Source organism: Diplodia corticola (assembly GCF_001883845.1).
Source record: "Diplodia corticola strain CBS 112549 chromosome Unknown scaffold36, whole genome shotgun sequence".
Lineage (NCBI taxonomy): Eukaryota > Fungi > Ascomycota > Dothideomycetes > Botryosphaeriales > Botryosphaeriaceae > Diplodia > Diplodia corticola.
Genome location: NW_017971515.1, coordinates 23,883 through 45,341, shown reverse-complemented (window position 1 = coordinate 45,341; position 21,459 = coordinate 23,883). Strand labels below are relative to the sequence as shown.

The 21,459-nt window shown below is 59.6% G+C and overlaps 7 protein-coding genes across 7 annotated transcripts; 4 read left to right on the top strand and 3 right to left on the bottom strand.

Annotated features, from left to right (window-relative positions):
- Positions 1-2,363: 2,363 nt before the first annotated feature.
- BKCO1_3600016 (c2h2 zinc finger protein) lies at positions 2,364-4,358 on the top strand (the record flags this gene model as incomplete). The annotated part of the gene is made up of 1 exon (XM_020274882.1): positions 2,364-4,358. One exon carries the CDS (start codon positions 2,364-2,366, stop codon positions 4,356-4,358), a length of 1,995 nt encoding a protein of 664 aa, XP_020128983.1.
- Positions 4,359-5,313: 955 nt separating this feature from the next.
- On the top strand, positions 5,314-6,532 carry BKCO1_3600015 (uncharacterized protein; the record flags this gene model as incomplete). Its single annotated transcript, XM_020274881.1, has 3 exons — positions 5,314-5,454; positions 5,508-5,797; positions 5,875-6,532. 3 exons carry the CDS (start codon positions 5,314-5,316, stop codon positions 6,530-6,532), a joined length of 1,089 nt encoding a protein of 362 aa, XP_020128980.1.
- Positions 6,533-7,726: 1,194 nt separating this feature from the next.
- Positions 7,727-9,205, bottom strand: BKCO1_3600014 (prenylated rab acceptor 1; the record flags this gene model as incomplete). The annotated part of the gene is made up of 1 exon (XM_020274880.1): positions 7,727-9,205. The coding sequence occupies one exon, from the start codon at positions 9,203-9,205 to the stop codon at positions 7,727-7,729; it is 1,479 nt and encodes a 492-aa protein (XP_020128981.1).
- Positions 9,206-9,276: 71 nt separating this feature from the next.
- On the bottom strand, positions 9,277-9,807 carry BKCO1_3600013 (prenylated rab acceptor 1; the record flags this gene model as incomplete). Its single annotated transcript, XM_020274879.1, has 1 exon — positions 9,277-9,807. One exon carries the CDS (start codon positions 9,805-9,807, stop codon positions 9,277-9,279), a length of 531 nt encoding a protein of 176 aa, XP_020128986.1.
- Positions 9,808-10,431: 624 nt separating this feature from the next.
- On the top strand, positions 10,432-11,856 carry BKCO1_3600012 (uncharacterized protein; the record flags this gene model as incomplete). Its single annotated transcript, XM_020274874.1, has 3 exons — positions 10,432-10,504; positions 10,603-11,522; positions 11,578-11,856. 3 exons carry the CDS (start codon positions 10,432-10,434, stop codon positions 11,854-11,856), a joined length of 1,272 nt encoding a protein of 423 aa, XP_020128987.1.
- Positions 11,857-12,312: 456 nt separating this feature from the next.
- On the bottom strand, positions 12,313-16,290 carry BKCO1_3600011 (meiotically up-regulated protein; the record flags this gene model as incomplete). Its single annotated transcript, XM_020274863.1, has 4 exons — positions 12,313-13,734; positions 13,787-14,670; positions 14,723-15,146; positions 15,205-16,290. 4 exons carry the CDS (start codon positions 16,288-16,290, stop codon positions 12,313-12,315), a joined length of 3,816 nt encoding a protein of 1,271 aa, XP_020128984.1.
- Positions 16,291-17,905: 1,615 nt separating this feature from the next.
- On the top strand, positions 17,906-20,929 carry BKCO1_3600010 (fungal zn binuclear cluster domain containing protein; the record flags this gene model as incomplete). Its single annotated transcript, XM_020274852.1, has 5 exons — positions 17,906-19,492; positions 19,552-19,672; positions 19,726-20,138; positions 20,188-20,770; positions 20,826-20,929. 5 exons carry the CDS (start codon positions 17,906-17,908, stop codon positions 20,927-20,929), a joined length of 2,808 nt encoding a protein of 935 aa, XP_020128985.1.
- Positions 20,930-21,459: the final 530 nt, after the last annotated feature.

Here is a 21,459-nt window from a genome sequence, read left to right as displayed (position 1 = left end):
GGCGTTGTCCCTTGCCGTAGCGCTACGCTTGTAGAGACTATCGAAACATTTTCCATTGGCTCGAAGCCGCCTCCACTTTGCTCATCGTGACAGCTCCAGTGGTAGTGCTCCTGGTTTGCATGCACTCGCATGGTTGGGTACGGCGATCGAAGTGGATGTCGATATCGACCCAACTAAGCCGGCGCTCTCCTCGGCCACGTGGAAGGCGTGGCTGGTGAAAAGGTACGGGACGTGCACGCAATGCTCCTTGCTACTAGTCCACAAGGGCCGGCCAGAGGAAGTTTTTGATCGTGATGGATCGGGGCGATTGATTAAGAGTGCGGAGCGGCGCCCGTCTGGAAGAAGTTCCGGACCGCACTTGGAGCAGCCTTGCGTCAGGGCGTCGGCTAAGAGGGCGCCGGCGAGGGGGCGCATGGTGTGGCTTGGTATGCCAGTTGATGTCATCGTCGTGAGGGCTGGAGGGGACTTCCTCACCGCATGCGATGGAACTCGACGAACGGGGCTGGCCTGAGTCGAGCCACGGCAGCCACGGCCAGTGTGCAATTCCACCCTTCGCAGGCGTGATCCGCGACGCATGTCGCGCTCGACTTGTGCTGGCGCGCACTTCCAGATCTACAGGTGCCCGGTCCGTACAATAATACAGGCTGGCTTTGCCGCCATGGCAGGAAAGTGCCAGGCAGGCAGCCACTGGTGGCGGCTAGAGCTGCCCTGTTGGCTCCTGTTCGAGCGGCTGTGGTCGGGTGACGGGCGGGCTCAGATTGCGATTGGGCTGGATCGGATTTTGGGGGCGAGAAGCCGGGGAACATGGACGGGCAGGGGGATGTGACTGGCACAGTGGCACACTGGCCGCGGCGGACCAGCAATTGGCCCGCCCGGCGGCGGAGGTCGAGTCCGGAACCGCGCCTGTTGCCTTGTTTTCGCTGCGTGGCAGGTGGCTGCACCAGCATTCGTATTTTCCGTGCGTGTGGCGGGCTGCAAGGCCACGGGAGCAGCAAACGGCGCGACGGCCACCAGGCGCATGGCTGGGCTGATTCCGCGAGCTCGGCCAGCGCGGGGGCGGAGGGTGGCGTCGCGCCTTCCAGAAGTCAATAAAAGAATGCGTGGCGTGAAGCCGTGGTTCCTGCATGGACGTCTCACCGTCCCCGTATGACGCCAGCGCGCGCGCCAGCTCTCACGGCCCACGGGTTGACGGGTTGACGGGTTGCGGCCGAGAGCTGGAGGCCGGCGGAAGCTCGCTTGCGGTGCTTGCAGGGCGGCAGGAGACGCGTCGCGTCTCCAGCGGCGGCCAGGCCAATCAACAAGTGGGCTGATGGCCAGCTTGCGTTGTGGCGGTGTAAGGTGATCAACGGCGCCAGCTGGTCGCCCGGAACGACGCCAAGCTGGGATGGCCGTGTGCGAGGCTGGTGGCAGCAAGGCCTGTGGCCGACTGCCGAAACGCTTCAATTCGAGCCGTGAGCCCGCCAGCATGCTCGAGGAGAGCTGGCCGTGCCTGACGATCCGCTGAGCGAGGCCGTGCCGGTTGCGGGTAGGCGCCGCGATCGAGGATTGTTCCCACGCAGCTCCGCCACAACATGATGGCCTGCCTCCGCCTCGATCGCGATTCTGGTCCTCTTACTCAGCGTTGCCTCGCGTCAGAGGGCTGCCGGCGCCTCACGAGAAGGCGCCCGCGTCCCCGGCCCTTCAGCCACTCTCTACCAAACACCGCCGCCTCCCCGAAGCCTCGCCCTGCCACTGCCACTGCGCTTCACCCGCGCAGCTGAAGCCCCGTCCGACCCACCTGCCTGCCCGCCCCGAAATCCTTGTTGCAGCGCATGCCTCTGTACCGCTGCCCGGCACCTCACACTCTCCTCTCCTCGTAGCGCAGCCCTCCCGCCGTCCGTTGCTGCCTCCTACGGCGCGCGACCTCGCTTGTGCGCGAGCCACCAGGCGTTCAATTGCTCCCCTGCGATCAGCGCCGCTGCCGAGTCGACTGAGCCGCCCAGCGTTGCCAGCACCGCGCCCGTCCCCAGCCCGCATCGCCGTGCGCTCCCGATCTTGCGACTCCGTGGATGGATGCAGGCGTCGACATGCGCACCGCTTGACGGCTTTCTGGGGAGCAGTTTTCGGACCACAATTGATTCTGCGCAGCATCGTCATCGCTCCGCTTGGACCCTTGCGCGCTGCGAGTTTCGGTACGTAACGTAACGCTGTCTCTCCCGCGCACCGCACCGCCCTCAACACCTCCTCCGCCACACCGGCCCGCGCCCCATCGCCTGCCCGAGCCTCCAGCCCTGCTAATCGCCATGCCAGCTCCAGCACAACCCTTCGCTGAGCGCCCCCGCGCTCTGTAGCACCCTCCCGCGCCGCCCCGTCACGCCTGTCCTATGGCCTCTACAGGAGCCTTCACGCCCTCGTCGACGCACACAGGACCCTTTCCTCCTGCGCCGCAAGCTCCAGATACGCCAACCTCCGTATCTCCCGTCCAGCAGCCGATTGGCGCCCTCAAGGGCCATCACGCGCCGACGCCGCAAATCACGCTCGACCCGAGCCTGCCTCCGTCCACCACCGCCCACACCCCCCGGTCGCCTGCCCTCAAGCTCACTCCCGCCTACTCTCCCCAGCCGCTCACCGGCGCGGCTGCCATGGCGGATGCGCGTCGGCACCAGGACGAGCAGCGGGCCCGGGAAATGTCCCGCCAGGTCTCGCCCAACCCCGCGGTGAACGCGTTGAACAGCCTTCTCGGCGCGAACCAGCTGAGCAAAATGCGCGATGCGCCCGCCGCTGCCACCACGCTTGCCGAACCCATTGCGAAGGCCGCGAAAAACATTCAAATCCCCGAGTCGGTGACGGGAGAAAACATGCAAACAAGTCCAGTAAGTGTATCTAGCTTTGGGTCTGTGGACAGCACAACCGCACCAACCGCCACGGCCAGTGCCACCGACACGGCACCGGCGGGACATGTTGGTCCTGGAGCTATGTCGGCCGCCGACGGCCCGGCAAGCTCGGTCGCCCCCGCGAACGTGGGACCTCAGCCTGGCGACGGTGGATTTGCCAACAACCGATCTCAGACCTTCCCAATCCCCGCGCCCGCTGAACACGATCTTCGACAACCGACCAGAGTGCTCAGCATGCCCATGGCTGGATACAGCCAGAACAACAGTCCGAGGTCGCCGAGCGCGAAACGCCACAAGTGCCCCTACTGCGCCACGGACTTTACCCGTCACCACAACCTTAAAAGCCATCTTCTCACCCACAGCCAGGAGAAACCCTATGAATGCCCAACATGCCAGGCGCGTTTCCGCCGGTTGCACGATCTGAAGCGCCACACCAAGCTCCACACCGGTGAGAGACCGCACACCTGCCCCAAGTGTGGCCGGAAGTTTGCGCGCGGTGACGCCTTGGCACGGCACAACAAGGGCCAAGGTGGCTGTGCAGGCAGGCGTTCCAGCTTTGGCATTGACGAAGATGGAAACGAGCACAGAGGCGATGACAGCATGGACGGCGTGCTCTACCATGGAGATGGCTCGGAGGATAAGATGGATGAAGACGGCCCTCAAGGCCGTCGAGTCAGTGAGCCAAGTGGCAAGGGTCGTCAAGGCTCACAGGCGTCTTATCATCAACATTCAAGCACGTACCCCCCGATTGCCGGCCGTGCTATGGGCAACAGCGTTCATTCAATGTATCCCCCGGGATCTGGCGCTTCTACAACGTCTAGGGATCAATCTGGCCACCCGAGTCCAAAGACGGGAGGGTCCAGCCTATCATCGATGCACTACCCGGGCCAGCAGCCTCCACCGTCGGTTTTTGCACAGGGCAGCATGACAGAATCGCCGAAGCCTATATCCCCGGGCCAAATTGAGGTGCAACGTCATCAGGGTATCCTGGAGGGAACGAGTGTGCCGGGTGCCCGTTCGCCCAGCATGTCGCAACAAGCACATCAACAGTATCAAAGAGGCGCCGGTCGCGGCTCCTCACCGATGAGCTTACCGCCGCCCGTTGGCAACTCGCACGCACCCCATCTTCCTTCGTTGCCGGGATTGAATGCCGATATGCGAATGTCGATGAACAAGATGCCGCCTGGACAGGCTCAAAAGCAAAGCGCGCAGACGGGCCCTGGGGCCAGTATGCTGCATCAGCAAGTGTCGGCACCTGGCCCGGCGTCCAATCCGGGGAGTCTATCGAGCCACGGGCCCAGCAGCGGTGGCAGCATGCGCGAGTACTTTGGCGGTCGGGAATCCGATCTTTTCGCATACATACGGGATGTCGAAACACGCATGATGCGCGGCCACGAGGAAGCGAATGCGCGCATAGCCGCCTTGCAGGAAGAAGTCGCGCAGCTGCGCGCTCAACTACAGCAACAACAGCCGAGCCGCTCGTAGGAGCGGCCGAGGGAACCTCTCTTCATGTTAATCACGAACTTCCATCAACTGTTGTACTATCGATTTGGCGCCGGGAGGAGTTTTTCCATCTGTCCGACAGGGATGGGCACTTGGCGTCACAAGACTGCTGTCGAAAGAGGTCCCGTACACGCTAGCGACTTCGAAACATAGGGGCGGACTACATGGCGTGGTGTTGGGAATGCGACGAATGGAATGGGGGGGTGGGGTGGGGTGGGGCGTTTGTTCCGTTTCTGCGAGCGTTAACTGTGGACTTTACCAAAGCGGCTGCCGTCCACACTTTTCCATCTAATTTTTACTCCGACGCAAAACGAAAAAGTTGGGTTTGCACGCCCTTTGGGCACGGCTTTCGAGGTCTTTGCCTCAGTGCGGCTTCCTCGCTGCCAGACTTCATTTTCCGCATCATATGACAGATGTACAACAGAATCGTGCTGCCCGAAGCCGCCGAAAGAGCCAGGAGGGTTCCTGAGAAGATGGATATTGCACGGTCGGATATCATGGTCCTTTTCCCTGTTGATTTTACTCGATTCCCTTGCTTGTTTTGTTCCAGCTGCGATTGTTGCATTTCCTATTTCTCTTCCCTGCCTGGCTATCCATCTTGTTCGATACCTATATTAGTCTTGGGGCGAGATTAACGGATTACTTGTGAAATTGAATCAACGAACTCAGCCGTCAGGGGAAGTAGAGGGCGCACATCGCGCCTGTTGCGCAAAGTCCAGGTTTGGCAGGCAGTAGATGCCAAGCGGTGCGACAGACAATCCTTTGTTCCACCTCCGTTCCTAGAGATACAGTGTTGCTGAAACGACGCGTTCGTGCGCCGGCTTCTTTATGCCTGACGTGTCTTGCCTTGTGTCTCGGACCTCTTCACCGTCCAGAGCTCACACCGTGTGCCGCTCTCCCTCGACCGTCACCATTCGATCAGCAACAAGCACCAACGATGCCGCGCCTCCTCGGTACAAGGCAGAGCGCCATGGCCGTACCGCCATGGTTCTCCGCGCTGCCTGCCGCGCAACTGGTCTTCGCCGTATTGGTCTTGGGACTCACGGCGTACGCGTTGAGTGCCCATAGCGAGAGCCAAGTATGAACCAACTCCCTCCTGATTCGCTTCAACGTCTCACTTACCCGGCATAGATCCGCCCCTCGTTGGTCCTCACAATCACCACTGCGGTGCTCACTATCCTGCTGATATTCCCTGTCACGATCCCGATCCCGGCAATGGCAATTCACCCGCTGGGAACACTGATTGCCAATTTCATCGGGATCTTGCTCTGGTTGGCTTCACTAGTGGCTCTTGCAAGCTATCTCCGCATTTTCAGTTACTATCGGAAAGTCGAGAGAATCCCGTGGGCCCCAGGGGCACCACATATTGCCGCAGCATGGAGATGTGGCGTTGCAGCCTGTGTATTTGCCGCCATCGAGCTGTGAGTGCACCCAGCCTGTCCTTCTCGAGCCTGCTCAAAAGCTGACACTTGGGTCGTCGTCCCCCAACGGTGCGTAGTCTGCTGTTCCTCGCAACCTTCAAGCTCTTCGGCTACTTCTATCACCATCACCGAGCTGGCACGCAACCCCACAAAGGACTCCTACATTCCACATCTCGCATGCCCAGATCGGATGCCGTCCCTCTTGAGAGCACCTCCGACAATGTCACGGGTGCGGGAGGACTCAACCAATACCAACCGGCCCCGGCAGCAACCCATCCGCAACAGCAACAGCAACAACACCATCACAACTCACTAGCTAACACCATCTCACCACCCGTCTCCCCGCTCCAACCCACGGCCCCGGTCCCCTCGACCAGCAACCACGCGAATGACGGCGATGGCGGCGACATCAACCACAACGGTAACGTGCCGTCCATCACCCACACAGCCGCCACGCCCACAGCCGCCACGAATCCCCATTTACCAGCCGCTGGTAACGCTTTCGCCACTATCTCACCCGGCCGGCCACCGCAGAGGCACGCGAACCCGATCATCCCGGATCCAGGGGCGAGCGGTGGTGACAACAACAGAGTAACCGGCCGGCCACCGTATCCGCTGGACGACGAGGAGATGGGGGCCGTGAGTAAAAGCCATCACCAGCGTGGTGGGACCACCCTGACGCCTGGAGTTGCGCCAGTCCCGCCCGTTTCGACGGCCGGGGCCAGTGAGCGTTGAGTTTTGCTTCGGGGATTTGGACTTGTGATTGGAGAGAGGCGCAGACGCGCAATGAAGAAGGCTGCGATTGTGGAAGTGAAAATAATGGCCAATTTTCGGCCATTGTTTGATGCATGGGCGAGGGTTTTTTTTTTCTCTTTTCTTTTCTGTTCTTTGCTTTAATCTTATGTCGAAGGGAAGAGATAATAGTGTCTTATAACTTAGAAATAGATACCCGATTCTAACGGGTAGACACTCATTGCAGAAGTGTTCTGCTCTTCATATGTTGCGAGAAAGAGCCATTGGTAATCGATGCCAAGCAACCCCAGAGTTTTAGGACTGCCTGAGCTGGATTGCACGAAGATGGAGGCTACATGTGGTGCTCTTATTTCCAACGTCTACAAGTCGTCCCAGGTCATGTTAAAAGTTCATGGTCAGCCAGGAGTTACAGTTCCGCAGTGATGACATCCTTATACTTCAGTGCTGCCGCCCGCCACAGCACCTTATGCCAAGCCCGACATTCAAAGCCCTTGAGCTTTATCCGGTGCATCCCAGGAATTAGGTCGTGCAGCCTTCGTCAAGCCACGGCCATTCTTGAATGCACGGCCCATGTGAGGAACGAAGTGGCTGCAGCAGGCGAGCTTCGCTTTGATGACGTTGGATTTAGAGAATGAAGTAAATCTCCTGTCACTGCCCAAGCATTCCATAGGAGTAGAGAAAGACGCACGTTCCAACCGAGTCGGAATGAACTTGTCTGAGCAATGGATTTGGCGGAACATCAGGTATGCGTGTTCTCCAGTACAGGGGAGAGTGGGGAGCTCTTTGCAGGGTATATGGTGGGTTCACTTAGAGAGTAACTTTTTTTCTTTGGGGGGGTGGTTAACAAGAGATGGTCGCAAACATGCCCGGCCCTCGGCCGATATACCAAATCAAGAGCTGGAACGTGGCACAGATGCGAAGCTAACGTATGGCTGGTCGCCAGGTATGTAAATATCGACTAATAGCATTAACCATAAAATCAGTCTATAAAGGTCATGGAAACATCAAAGATGAAGGGAAATGCTCGAATCCAAGTAAGCAATGCAACCCATCCGATCGTACACGTAATGAACTTTTGACCTCCCACCTATTTCCAGAACGACCTACAGCAGAAGGACACTGTGAGTAGTGGGGAACTGAGCACGTAGATGCCTTGTGAAAGGGTCTAGAGGAAAACTACCGCCTCTTTCCCTTTCTCCTTCTTCCACTCCCACTGCCGCTTCCGCTGCCGCTCCCGCTTCGACCACTTGCATTTGCTTCACGCTCAAGCTCCTTGGCTCGACCGCCCAATCCCGCTCGAGCCTCAAAACTCGCGTCATTGACCTTGACACCTTTCTGGGCACCGTCGCTCTCTCCGCTGCTTCCACTCGTACTGGGTAGGTCATACTCGACTTCGACCTCGAGGTCCCTGCCCCGCTGACCGCCCGAAACTCTGTAACCCAGAGCAGGATCGGAGACACTCCCACGGCCCAGTCCCGCGAGATCATTTGAACGGGAACTTCCTGCTGCAGAAACGGCTCCCGGCGGGACAGGCACGCGCCGTGGAACTGCGGTGTATGTGACACCTTCTCCGCCGTGAGTCCCAGCAGCGGAAGAGCCGAACATAGCGTGGCGCTGGCTACTTGGACTCGACGACGCACTACTGCGTGCGTACAGTCCAGGCGGAGGACCGCCGGTTTGGTAGGCGAAGGGATCAGCGTCAAACGGCCTGCCGCGCTCGCGCTCAAAGGCATACGTTGGGTACGGCGGCGGCAGATAGCCTGGCACGGTCGAACCGGAGCGCGAGCGGTTAGCACGGCGGGCAAGATAGTCTGCCTCCTCAGCGGGAGTGAAGCCGGCCGAATCCTGGCTGCTGGGCCTCACGTAGTCGCGAGCGGCAGTATCGTAGAAAGGGTCTGCCCATTCCCGCCCGATAGCAGCATGGTAAGCTCCGCTAGCACCACGGGAGTCGGGACGAGAAGAAGGGCGGGATGCGAAGCCTAGTGGAGCGGCGCCTGCACCGGGAATGCGCAAGCCTGGTGGCGGTGCAGCAGACGGGCCTTCAGACTCATGGGCGGAGCTGTCGCGACGCTTGCTGTCCGACTTTCCCGAGCGAGCGCGCGACGAGCGTGGCGACGAGGAGAAGAGCGAAGATCTTGAACCGGATTTCTTCGAGCGGAAGCTGTTGTTGTTGTTGTTGTTGTTGTTGCTGCTGCTGCTTGAACGGCCCTTGGAGGAGGGCCGTGCGGCAGCGAGACCCGACGGTTTGGGAGATTGCTGGAGGTGCGGACGCGCAAGCGCCTCGAGCTCCTCGTGCGAGAGGTTGACGTTGGGGTGGCCGCGCGAGCGGGCAATGCGTATGCGATCGAGAGCGCGTTGGACGAGGAGCTCTTCCTCGTCTGGATTAAGGCGGGCACCATAGTAGTCGTCTTCATAGGCCGGCCTGTAAGCTGGATTATCGTAATCAATTCCCCCCCTTGCATTCCATCTTGTATCAATGCCGTCGTAATACAAAGCATCATTGGAAATAGCTCTTGCTGCTGCCGCCCCCTTCTGCACGATCGGATCGAGAAACACACCCCCTTGGCCGCGCACACGGCCGGCCGGAAAGCCGTCTTCATCACCGTCACCCAGCTCCTGCAACCTGGCTCCATACGGTATCCCATTCCTCCCCATGCGGGGTCCCCCTGCCCCTGGTGGTCTTCCCCAAGGGGGCACACTAGCGTATGGAGTTCGCGGCCGACCACCTAGACCGCCTCCTCGGAAAAAGCTGACTCAATGGGCTTGTCCATGAAGGACGCGTGGCCGAGAATGGTGACGGCCGAGGCGCCGACGAGCCACAGGGCCGTGTAGATGGGCGAGGCCCACAGGCCGAGCGGGACGGCGACGCAGAAAAGCGCCGTGTACAGCTGGCTGGAGGTGGCGCGGGCGAAGCCGACGTCCAGATCGGCGCCCTGCAGCTTGCCGATGCCGTACATGCCGCCGGCAACGAGCAGGATGACGAACAGCAGCGTCAGGTTGGTGAGAAGCGAGTAGAAGGCGAGCATGACAAACAGCACGAGGTAGTTGGAGCTGAAGTAGGCCAGGTTGTAGTTCATGCGCGACTGGACCTCGCCGAAGTTCTGGGGCTTGCTCAGGCGCTTGACGTCGAAGAACTCGCCGACGGGGCGCAGGTTGGCGAAGCGCGAGGACAGCGACGTGTTGCGCATGCCCTCGAAGCGCGAGCCGAGCTGCAGGCGCGACGTGAGGGCGTCGATGGGGATGTTGATGCGGGCCATTGTGGCAGGCGGGCGTGGGCGAGGCGGGCGGCGCTGGGTTGCTGCAGAGGGCCTGGCTCAGCTCGACGTCTTTCTTTTTTTCTTTTTCTTTTCCCTGCGGACGGGCGATTGGCGCCGGCGACAGCAACGTACCTGGGGTGGGCGGGACGGCGGTAGCCTCGGAGCGGTGGTGAGGAGGAGTTGTGGTCGAGGCAGCGTGGCTCTGTCTCTGGCGAAGGGAGACGTGTGTGCTTGGCTGGCGCCACGCTCAGCCACACGCCCCGGCGGCGGCGGCGGCCACACGGCGAGCCCCCTGAAGATCAAGCGACGAAGGCTGCGGCAGCACGGACGCCGCCAGCAGCGCGCTCCAGGAAAGTTAACACGTAGGAAGAGCAGACTCTCTGCCGCGAGCGCGGCGCCAGACTCTGCGGCTTTTATCCTCGCCTTCCCTCTGCCGCCCCGAGCACCTGTGCGCCGCTGATTGGTACACGTCTCGCAACCGCCAGCCTCGACCGCACCAGCACCAGCACCAGCACCAGCACCAGCACCAGCACCTGCATCGCCTCAGCGTTGCTGAAGCCGTCTCCGCACCCCTCCAGCCCGCCCCGTCCGCCCCATCCGCTCCGTCCGCTCCGTCCGCCCGCCATGAGGCCTGTCGCGCTGGCAGCACTGCTGCTGTGTGCTTTTGCCTCGCTTGCCGCCGCCTGGTCCAAGGAAGGTGCGTGCTCCCCCCCCCCCCCCCCCCCCCCCCCAGCGTGCATTGTGCACCACCCCGCCCGCCCCTCAGCTGCAGCAATTGACTCCCGCCCGCTGCAGACCACGAGATCTTCCGCCTCCGCGACGAGGTCGCCGCCAGCGAGGGCCCCGACGCCTCCTTCTACTCGTTCGTCGGCGTCGGCCCCTCGGCGTCGCAGGACGAGATCAACAAGGCGTACCGCAAGAAGTCCCGCCAGATCCATCCCGACAAGGCCCGCCAGGCCTACCTCTCGGCCTATGCGAAGAAGGACAGGTCCGCTGGCAAGAGCAAGTCGGCCCGGCAGCCCTCCGCAAAGGAGCTGCGCCAGTTTGACAAGGACGCCTCCGCCCGCTTCGCCCGCCTCGGTGTCGTCGCCAACATCCTGCGCGGTCCCGAGCGCGAGCGTTACGACCACTTCCTCAAGAATGGCTTCCCTGCCTGGCGCGGCACCGGTTACTACTACTCGCGCTACCGCCCGGGCCTCGGCTCCGTGCTCTTCGGTCTCTTCGCTATGATGGGAGGCGCCGCTCACTACGGCGCCTTGTACCTTGGCTGGAAGCGTCAGCGCGACTTCGTCGACCGCTACATCAGGCATGCGAGGCGCGCCGCCTGGGGCGACGAGCTGGGCATCCAGGGCATCCCCGGCGGCCTCGATGGAGACAGCGGCACTGCCACGCCCGTCGAGCAGCCTGCCCAGCAGGAACAGCAATACGTCGATGAGAATGGCCAGCCCGTCTCCCTGAACCGTCGCCAGAAGCGCATGCAGGAAAAGGAAGCTCGCAAGGAAGGGAAAGGCCCCAAGAGCGCAAAAGCCGCCAAGAAGGCCCGCAACTCTGGCGTCAGCACCCCGGTCGAGGCCGAGCTTACCAGTGGCGGTCCGCGGGGTCCAAAGAAACGCGTCCAGGCCGAAAACGGCAAGGTTCTTATCGTGGACAGTGCCGGCAATGTTTTCCTAGAGGAGGAAACTGAGGACGGCGACGTCCACGAATTTCTGCTCGATGTAAGTCCGCCGAACTGCCTTTCCACGGTGACTCAGGCTGACCACCCCTTACTAGGTCGAGGAGATTCCAAAGCCGACTTTCTTCGATACCGCCGTTGTGCGCCTGCCCGTGTGGTTCTACAAAAAATCTGTCGGTCGTCTCTTTGGAAAGTCTTCTTCGGATGTTGCTTTGGAAGCAGCTGCCGACGAAGTGGAGATCGACGTCGACGGAGACGAGAAGAGTGCATTGAATGGCGACGCAGATGCAAAGGAGATCAACAACACTCTGAAGAGTGCCACGGCGATCAACGCCAATGCCGAGAGCAGGAAGAGGAAAGTCCGCAGAGCCAAATGAAGCATTTACGGCACGCACTTGTCATCACGAGCATAGGACTCGACGGTGTCAGACGGGGTATGTCCAATGATTCGCACGGAGGTCGCATTGAAGGCGCATTCAAGGCACAAAAGCTATGTTTACTACTACCATTCGTACACAAATATAACTGTATCATTGATCGATGTGCCTATTGGACCGTGTATCTTTGACGGTCCAAGTCGGATTGTAAACAATGATGATCGATGGTGCTGTTGCAGATATACGCGTACGCTTCGAAAGCAATGGACAGCCCTGGGTAATTGATTGCAGACCGGGAGAGCCGGCCAATGTGTGGATAGTTTAGAGGTACATACAATAAGTTGATTACAGCAAAGGTATCCGGTTCACTTGTCGACCTCATGTCAGAAAGCCACAGTACCAACTCCAAGTAATGCTACCCAGGTAAACGTTTTCTGACACTTGAAACCCGGTCGATTAGACCTCAGTTTCGATGCCAGGCTCACGCTCTCGATGCTTGAACAGACTTTCAACTCTCTGCTCTCCATGCTCAACCTTGTGTTTCATCCACTGCAATGTCCTTGGTCCCTTCCACTGCATCATGCCGCGATTACTTCGGTGCAACTGCTTCCTGTGCTTCTTGTACTCCTTCACCGACGCCGCCAGGCCTCTCTTGCCATTCTTGCTGAGGCGGTCCGATCTGCCGCTGCGGACGCTGTCGCCACTTCCTCGGCTGGCAGACGTTGTGGGTGTTACGTCGCCATCCTTGTTCTTATTGTAGTCGCTTTCGTCCTCGCTGTCGTCACTGCTCGAAGAACTACTACTGCTCGAGCTGCCACCGTCGCCGACGTCGAAATCCATCTCGTCATTGTCATGGGCCGTGTCTAATACTTCCATGACCTGCGCGATGTTCGGATCCTTGGAAGCCAACGGGATATGATAGCCGGACAAGCCGTTCCAGAATGTAACACGGAGGGTCACTGTCCCAACCTTTGTCGCTCCCCGCACTTCGTCAGCGGAACACGTCAACGCATGCTTCATGTCGCCATTCTTCCACATGGAGACGGTGATGGTTTGCTCCTCGTTGTCCGGTATGTCCTTGAGCCAAAAGACGCCGTAAGCCTGCAATCCATCCAGCACAGATTTCGGCTTCTTGAATTCCACGATGACAGGGCTGGCATAGCGCCTGCGAACCGCGAGCTTGAGTGGTCTGGACCGCCTGCTCCTCCACGTGTCGTTGGAGTGTAGCTGTTGGTTTTCGCCGGTACCTAGGCCAGAGTTGTACATTTTGCCACGCCCAAGATTCGTCCGGACTTTCAAGCGTAGGTTCTTGAAGTCTGGAGGAAGATCTGTCGATTCTGTCTCCGGGGCAACTTCCAGGGTGCCGTAGTCCCAGCCAAGGATGTTTCGTGGCGCTTGTAGATGGACTGAGCGGAAAACCATGGAGACACGAGCACGGCCATACCCAACGCCGCCGGATAACGGGAAGAAAGCGTTGACTTGAGACCGTTTCGCGAGGACCCTGCCCAGAGGTAGATACACAATCCCCAGAAGTGCGTCATCTTCGTGGACTCTAGAATCTCGCACTGAAATGTGGACGTCGGTATTTCTCCAGTCGCGGAGAAAGCGCTCGCAGCCAGCGTTGAAAAAAGGCTGTGAGTTTTTAGGCTTCGTCCTCGTCCGGAAAACCTTCCCATGGTTGATGATGATGGTACAGTACGAGCTTGGCAAATCATCCCCCTCTTGCTCTTCGTCACTCTCTGCCTCATGTTTGCTAGCTTTGTTCTTGTTGATAGGCTCGAGCTCAAGTCCTGTGATCTGATGGATGGTGATCGAGAGGATGCCACTCGGATATTCCTGGGGTGGAGGGGACGATATGAGCAGCTGGTCTTGCCTCTCCTGAAGCTACTATTAGCATGCAGATTACCAAGGACCACTGGCGGCGACGTACCTTAAAGTCTTGGGCTTTCTGTTGCTCGAGTTCAGCAGATTCGTCCTTCTTGGATTCGCGAAGCTTTCGCTCGCTTTCTTCATCAGCAATCTGTTTCAGTTGATCCACAGAGTTAATCTCGGGGTCCGCTTGCTGCTGGGCCAATTGAGAGTCGAGCACGCGAACTTTCGGGAAATATCCGACGCTCCACTCTAACCTCCCTGGCATGGATTCACCAGCAGTGAGAGCTTTGAAGCCATCTACTCTATCCATCATCTTGCCACGGCTTTCAGGCGACCGCATCAACTGCTTAATGTCCACTTCGATCCTTCCCAGATCATCGTCGGCGGTAGTGCGGTCAGAGTCCCACAGCTGGATACGTAGACGTTCGTCAACGTTCAACTCGTCTGCGGTCACCAGCACAAACGCTGTCTCATCCCAAACTGGCTCCATCTCCGACTGAATAATCCGTGTTGACCACAAAGGCTTACTGAACTTGGCCCAACCCACCGATACGTAACCGTCCGTCGAGCCCTTCTTCCATAAGAACCCAGCATCGCCTTCCTTGAAATCAAAAGCGCGGATGATCCGGACCATAATGACTCCACGAGCAGCCGTGTCTTTCTTGAAGTCGTCGCCCATGAGCATATCCTTCAAGTCAAGCGTGAGGGACTTCGGCGCGACATATTCGGCCATGGCAGCGTCTATGGAACTTTGAACGAAGTTGGATATCAGAGGTAGATCCATGATGTTGAGCCCGCGTTGGGTGAGCGGTATACAAGAGACGGAAACCTTCGGCTGTCCCAGAAACGTCAGGGTGCAGAGACTGAAGAAGGGTGGGTCCGGGCAAAGCTGAAGTCTCAAGCGCATAGTTCCGACGATCCCGTGCAACTCGACCCAGACAGCTGTTTTGGCAGGATTAGCATGAGTCTGGACGTCTCTGCCCAGATAACTTACGCAGTCGAAGATTGCCTGGGAGATAGAAAGCTAAGTAAAGATGCATGTTTTTGGCCCGGTCCCGGATTCCACGGTGAACAGTTCGCGCGCGGTATGAGAACGCGATCTCCACGTTTACGAAATCACCTTCCTCGGCCTCCATACCTTCGCCGATGTTTTCATCGTCCTGCAACTTCTCCGGGCTCTTCTCTTGGTTGCCCTTGTCACGTTGGACACCCTGTTCTTCTCCCTCGCCAGGAACAGTGCGGTCGCTGTTCTTCGAGTCTCCGTTGCCCTTCAGCTTCCCATTTTGCGACACGGACATCCCAGCAGCACCAGTTGGTAGCCATCGAACGCCTAGGATGCGGACAGACTCGCTCCCTTGGCCGAGGTCATCCACGCTGACCATTCTTACGACCTTAGGCAAACTTGCTTGCATGACATCCTGCAGTACATCACTCGTCAAAAAGAAATAAATGGAAAGGGCGAGAGGTTTATCTCACCTCGAGAGTGTCGACCAAGCTAGTGAAAAGGTCCGGATTTACAAGGGGCCAAATGGACGCAAGAAGGGAGTTGAGCCACTGAGTTGACTCGGGCATTTCAGCTTTGGCGAGCTCTTTCCCCCTCTGCCTTTCGGCCTCCCACATCTCGTCATCCCACAGATCTGAAACCTTTTTGTCGACCCAGTCGCGCATCGCCCATATGATCGCGGCTCCTGTGCCTGCTGTTGCGAGCAGAATGACGGGAACGGCCACTTGGAGGCCGAAATCTGAACGGATGAAGAGCTTCGCCAGAGCTAGCAACAAGGAGGTCAGGCCCACGACCAGAGACAAGCCAGCCGTGGCAGCGGTTTTGTAGATTTCCGTCAGCTCTACGCGTATGTTGTCGAACGCCGGCGGCGGGAAGAGCATTTCCATTCCCGAGTGGCAGGCCTGGCTCTCAGTGACTTCTTCGTGGAGATCGTCGTCGTCCTTGTCCTTGGCGCTGGTGCCAGTAGCGGTGCGTCGGTGGGTGCCTGCGGCTGGTTCGTTTTGAGGGGCAGTCTTGAGGTCATTCTTGGTGAAATCGTGGATGGTGATGGGCAGGTGGGTGACCGGGTCAGTCACAGTCCGCTTGGTCGGGTCGTCGCTCTTCTTTTTCATCAGCTTCCGGCGCTCTCTGGCATCTTTCGTGGCCATGATATCCTCGGACGTGTCCTCGGCAACGTCTCCACCGCCTTCACCGTCTTTCTGAACAGCAGAGTCGTGTGCGGGGTCCATTGGCTCCTCATCACGGCCCTGATGCTGTGGCAGAGCCTGATCATCGTCCCGTTCGATCAAGTTCTTGTTCTGGCTTGGGTACGGCTGGGCAGAGGTACTGGAGCCAGCGGGCTCAGCCTGAGGCCTCTCGCCCTTCCAGTATGCCTTTGCGGTACCTGCAGCTCGCTCGGTCCATCCTGGGTCGTCCTGGCTGGAGGTGGGAGTGGCGTATTGGGTCTCGCGCTGCGCCTTCTCCTCGCGGTAGCGGCCGATGGTCGGAACGGGATGGTGGGTGGTGTACGGGGCCTTGTAGTCGCGTCTAGACGGCTCGGTGTCGTCGCGAGCGTCCATTCCGGCGCGGGGATCGTGCAGCGTGGCTTGATGGGTGCGGGTTGACGGCACGGTCGCGCACTGAGAGCAGGGGGCAGAGGCGGGAACAACAGAAGGTCGGCATTGGCTATAAGAAGAAGACGTGCAGTATGGGCGGGACTCTCAACAGGCGACGGTTGCGACGGCATTGAGGTCGTCGTGCTATGATGCGGACGGCGAGTAGACAATGACGTAGGCCGGCCAGTTTCAGCCCTGCCCGGCAAGTACGACCCGACGGCGCTGCTCAGCAGTCGCAAGACAGGCAGCTTGGGCTCGCCGTTGCCCGTCGGTCTTGGATCGACGCCACTGCTCAGCAGCCTATTTTGGCTGACGCGCTTGCGCCATCCGCTCGACGCGTGCCACGCGCTGGCTGCTCGGCCGGCCAATCACGCCCGCGGCACTTCCAGTCGCGAGCCTCGCCGCCAACGGTCGCCAGCGTGCGCGCAGCAGCAGCAGCAGCAGCGGCAGCGGCAGCGGCGGCAGCGGCAGCGGCAAGCGCCTTGCGTCTTGCAGCGCCAGCGATCCGCCGCCGTCAGGGCAGCAGGCTCCACCGCAACAGGTTTCAGCAGGGCGACGGCTGGATGAGCGTTGGACGGCGGGCCAGACTCGGCGCTGTGGCCGCGGAACGCACCCGCAATCGCCCAGCGGTCCGCCGGAAGGCTCCCGGCAATCAAGGCGCAGGTTTCGGCGGCGATGCTCAGGCGCCCAGCAAGGTGCAAGCAGGTCAGAAGCAGGCAGTCAGTCTCGGCCCCTGTCGCAGGCTCCCCCACTGCCGCTGGACACGCCGCCAGCCAACGCCGGGCAGCCGCGTGCGCGCGCGGCATTCGCCCTCCCCAGACGCCCGCAGCACGCGCGGCGCTGACAGCCGGGGTCGGGCAGGCAGGCACGCCCGTTGCTTCGGGGGCCCCAATTCGCCAGGGCTACGGATGGATTCGCTGTCACACTACGATTCGCCAGGCTGGCCCGGGCCCGCCCGTCCCTCTGCGGCGGCGCGGGCAGGCGTGCGGGCGTGCGGGCGTGCGAGCGTGCGGGCGTGCGAGAACGAGAGCAGGCGAGCAGGCGAGCATGCGAGCGGGCAGGCCGGGCGCTGCTCGCGGCGGTGAATCTCGGGCGCGGAGGGCAGCGCGGGCGACTAGTCGCAGGCGGCGGGCACGGCGGCTTCAATAAATAGTGCGCCGCGGCGGCTCGCCAGGCTGGGGGGCGCGGCGGGCGTGGTGTTTCTGCGCCGTTAGCTGGACCGGTGAGCGAGCGCTAGCCCGGCGCGGCATGGTCTGCCTGACGCCCCCCACCACCACCCTGGCGGCCTCGAGACTGCGCTCCTTCGCTGCTAGAGCCGCAGCCTCTTCGCGCGCCCGCATTGACCTGTTTCAATTATCACCCGCGCCCATCGCTCGAAGATCCTCCACAGGGTTGCCCTGAGGTCCATCCCTCCTAATCTTCCAGTCCAGCGCCTTCTGACCTCATCCCGACACCGTCGCAACCGCCTCCAGCCAGAGCACCTCCGCCCGCGCCCCGCCCGGGAATGGCCTAATAGCTACGCGGATGCCGGCTGTTGTGCGCGACCAGTCCTCCGTTTCCCTGAGCCCGAGGGCCGACAATGACCACCACCACCACCTCCGCCACCTCTGGACCATGGCATGACGCCGGCGACGGCTTCTTTGGCCCCATGTCGCCCGACAGCTGGCCCGACGGCGACAACGACTTCCAGACCGTCCTCTCCTCGCTCGCTGGCAGCGACCGTGCCTACTCCAAGTCGCCCAACAGCTCCTTGAACTCCGGCTACTCCCCGCCGCCCCAGCAGCTTACCGGCCTGCCCCTCCCCATCACCCCGCTGGTCCAGGCCCAGCCCTACGGCATCGTCTCCAATGTCCATCTCCAGACCAGTTTCCAGCCCATCTCCCCGGACGTGCCCGACAGCGCCTCCAACTCGCCCGCCTCCGTGCCGGTCCACACCCCGCCCGAGATGAATGCGTCCATCGACCAGATGTTGGAGATGAACCCCGCCCTGTGGAGCCAGAGCAGCCCGAGCATCGACCAAAGCTGGGAGATGGTGCCCAGGCAGTCTTCCATCACCTCGCTGGACAGTCCAACCGCCCCTTCGCACGGCTCCTATGATCGCGTCACCGACCTTTTCCCCATGATGCCGGGCGAGCCCCAGATGTCCGTCCAGCAACAGCACGATGCCGCCTTCGTTGCCCAGCCCTTCCAGTACCCCATCCAGCACGGTAGCAGCATCCTGTCCATGTCGCCATGTCCCCGCGTTGACCATTGCGCAGCCGCCCCGCCGGATTTCTCGCCCTCTCCTACCGCTCGAACTGGCATGCACACCATGGCGAATGCCCAGCCTGCGGCCGACCTCGCAAGGTTCCCGCCAGCCTCCCAGTTCGACCTCGACATGGCCAAGCCCTTTTCTCACATGCAGCGTCAGCCACAGCAGCCACAGCAGCAGCCCTGGAGCAGCGAATCTCTGCGGAACATGATGAACATGGAGGCGGCGCCCGATGCCCTTGTCTTTGGGCCTGGCTACTACCTGGCCGGACATCCTCCGCAGATGCAGCCTGTCACCGAGGAGCAGCTCCGACGGAGCCTCTCTGCGTCGACCTCTCATTCTCTTTCTCCTGAGACGTCTCCTACTGCCCTCCCGGCCACTTCGCTAGACATGTCCGTGGCATTTTCCACCGGCCAGGAGGTATCCTTCCCCATCCAAGGCAGCGCTGCCCACGGTTACGTCAGCAACGACATGATATCTCAACAGCCCCTTTTCGTCGATACGTCTCCTCTTCAAGCGTTCTCAACGGCCGACCAATACCCATTTCCCAACTATGTTGCTGATGCAAGTCTCATTTCTCCGACCGCGGAGTCGCACCCGCGCTCCTCGATCAGCTCTGTGAACCTGTCTATGGAACACATGGCCGAAGCTCTCGTGCCTGCGAACCAAGGCTCAGGCTTTGTCAACCCATTCGGCGGTGAGAGCCCGCCAATGATCTCATCCGCCCAGCATGTTCCGCAGGCGTCAGAGAGTCCTACCGCAACTGGATCCGTGGATTTGTCTCTACAATCGAGCGCGGCGCAGAGGTCCGGCGGCCGGCAACTCGGTTCACACCTGGATCCCGACAAGAGAAAAGACGCGAATACGATGCGTGAAGTCGGCGCGTGTTGGTCCTGCGCGCTTCAGAGGGACAAGGTGAGCACGTGATTATGTAGCCCTCCACCTGGGCGTACGTGCTGACACTACCAAAACAGTGTGGACCGGGCGACCCCTGCCACCGGTGCGAGAAGCGTAAACACAAGGCCAATGGCCCTCATCCGCAACTCGCATGTGATCGTACTCCGCTCTGGGATCTGCTGGAGTTTTTCCTTCCCTGTAAGAATGCCAAGGGCTCTCCTTCCGTGGATCACACTGACATTATCAAGCAGCTCAATTGACTGATCTACACAAGCCAAAGACGCTTGAAGACTTTGTGGGGAAGCACACCACGGGTTGGACTAACATGCGCATCAAACTCAAGTTGATCCCCGGGCGTGGTCTTCCGGCCATGGTTTGCGAAGCTTACGAGTTCATTCCTCAAACCAACGAGTCAGCACGGCAATTCCAATATTTCAAGGATCACAAGACCGGGTTGTCTCAACGACGCGAAAAGCCTTCACCGCCGCTGGGGATGATGCAGATCGAGCAGGAAGACATCAAGCGTTACTCGAAGTATCTTGATGAAATTGTCGAACATCATTTCCGCGCCTTTGCCCAGATGTATTGCTCGGATGACGAGTATGACTTCCAGCTCCGACTTCTGGAATTCATCCGCGATCTCAAGCCTGAGTCCAAAGATGAGGTCAGTCGGCCGTGACGATTCCATTGGGCAACCGCTGACTGCCACACAGAAGTTGCTCCTTCATGAGGTCCGTCGCCTCATCGTTGTCACTTACATAATGGGCCACACGCTTGTCCTCGAGGAAGCAAACCGCGCTCAAGTTCTCCCCCGCCTTCGATTTGATCGTCGCTCGGCGTCCGACTATGGGTCGTTCTGTTCTCCCCGGGTGGTCAACCGGCAGCTCAAATATCTCTTCTGCGGACTGCACAAGACTACCATGCACGAGGTTTACAAACGGCTACAGCAAATGCTCAAGAAATCGACGCAGTGGCCGCCTGCAAAATGGACTGCTGCCTTCTGTGCCATGCTTGGCCTTGCAATGGTGCACGAGGATACCCAGAAGACCATCCAGCTCGTCATGGACCACAAGACGGTCTCCGAGGGTATGGACGAAAGGCATGCTCGGGAAGGCGCTCGGCGAGCGTGTGAGGCTATTGATGTCAAGTTCTCGTTTGTCATGGCGCTCTTCATGCGTCGTAGCAGCAAGAGCGAAAACCCAATTGTGCATCGCGATGGAGCGTACTGGGCTGGCAAACTGGAGCGCAACTGCGCCATGTTCGCCGAGAATGTTAGGAAGCTTGTGAGCAACAACTGTAAGTTCAGCCAGAACATGGTTCCGAGATTGATGGCTGATACGATCCGACACAGACGTCTACCTTCACCAACAAAAGCAAATACCTTCGGATTCGCAGGGCAACTTCACTTCGCGTCTGGTCGGACGTTTCATTACGGCGCTATATGACCAGAGCTAAAGTCAATCATTACCATCATTTCCTTCGTATCAGCCTCATGTCTTTCTTCAGACATTGTATTTCTTTACAGAACTTAACCGGCAAGCGTTCTGGGGCAGATGTTTGATCTGCTGCTCGTGGTTTGGAGAATTCTCGACGACGCTCGTCTGCTATTTGCAGCAGCGATGGCAAGACTCGATGAGAAGCCTTTTGCAACCACGAGATCCACGACCTTATGATCACGGCCGGCTCGATGTTGATGACCGATCTACTACCCCCGGATTACTTTCACATGGCGTTAATTTGGGATACGGGGGACGAAGAATCCTGCTGCGACGGCATTCTTGATAGTCATGTAAATATTCTTATGTACGGACCCGGTATATAGACGACACTTCGATTCCATCAGCCAGAGCTTCTTCCACAACGGATGTCCATGGTACTGGTTCTAGCCGTTTCTGCTCATCATCCTTTGCAACCCAATGGTCCTCCATTGTGACGGCCCTTTCGCTCAACACTTTTCGGTACTCTGGATGAAATGGGATGCGGCG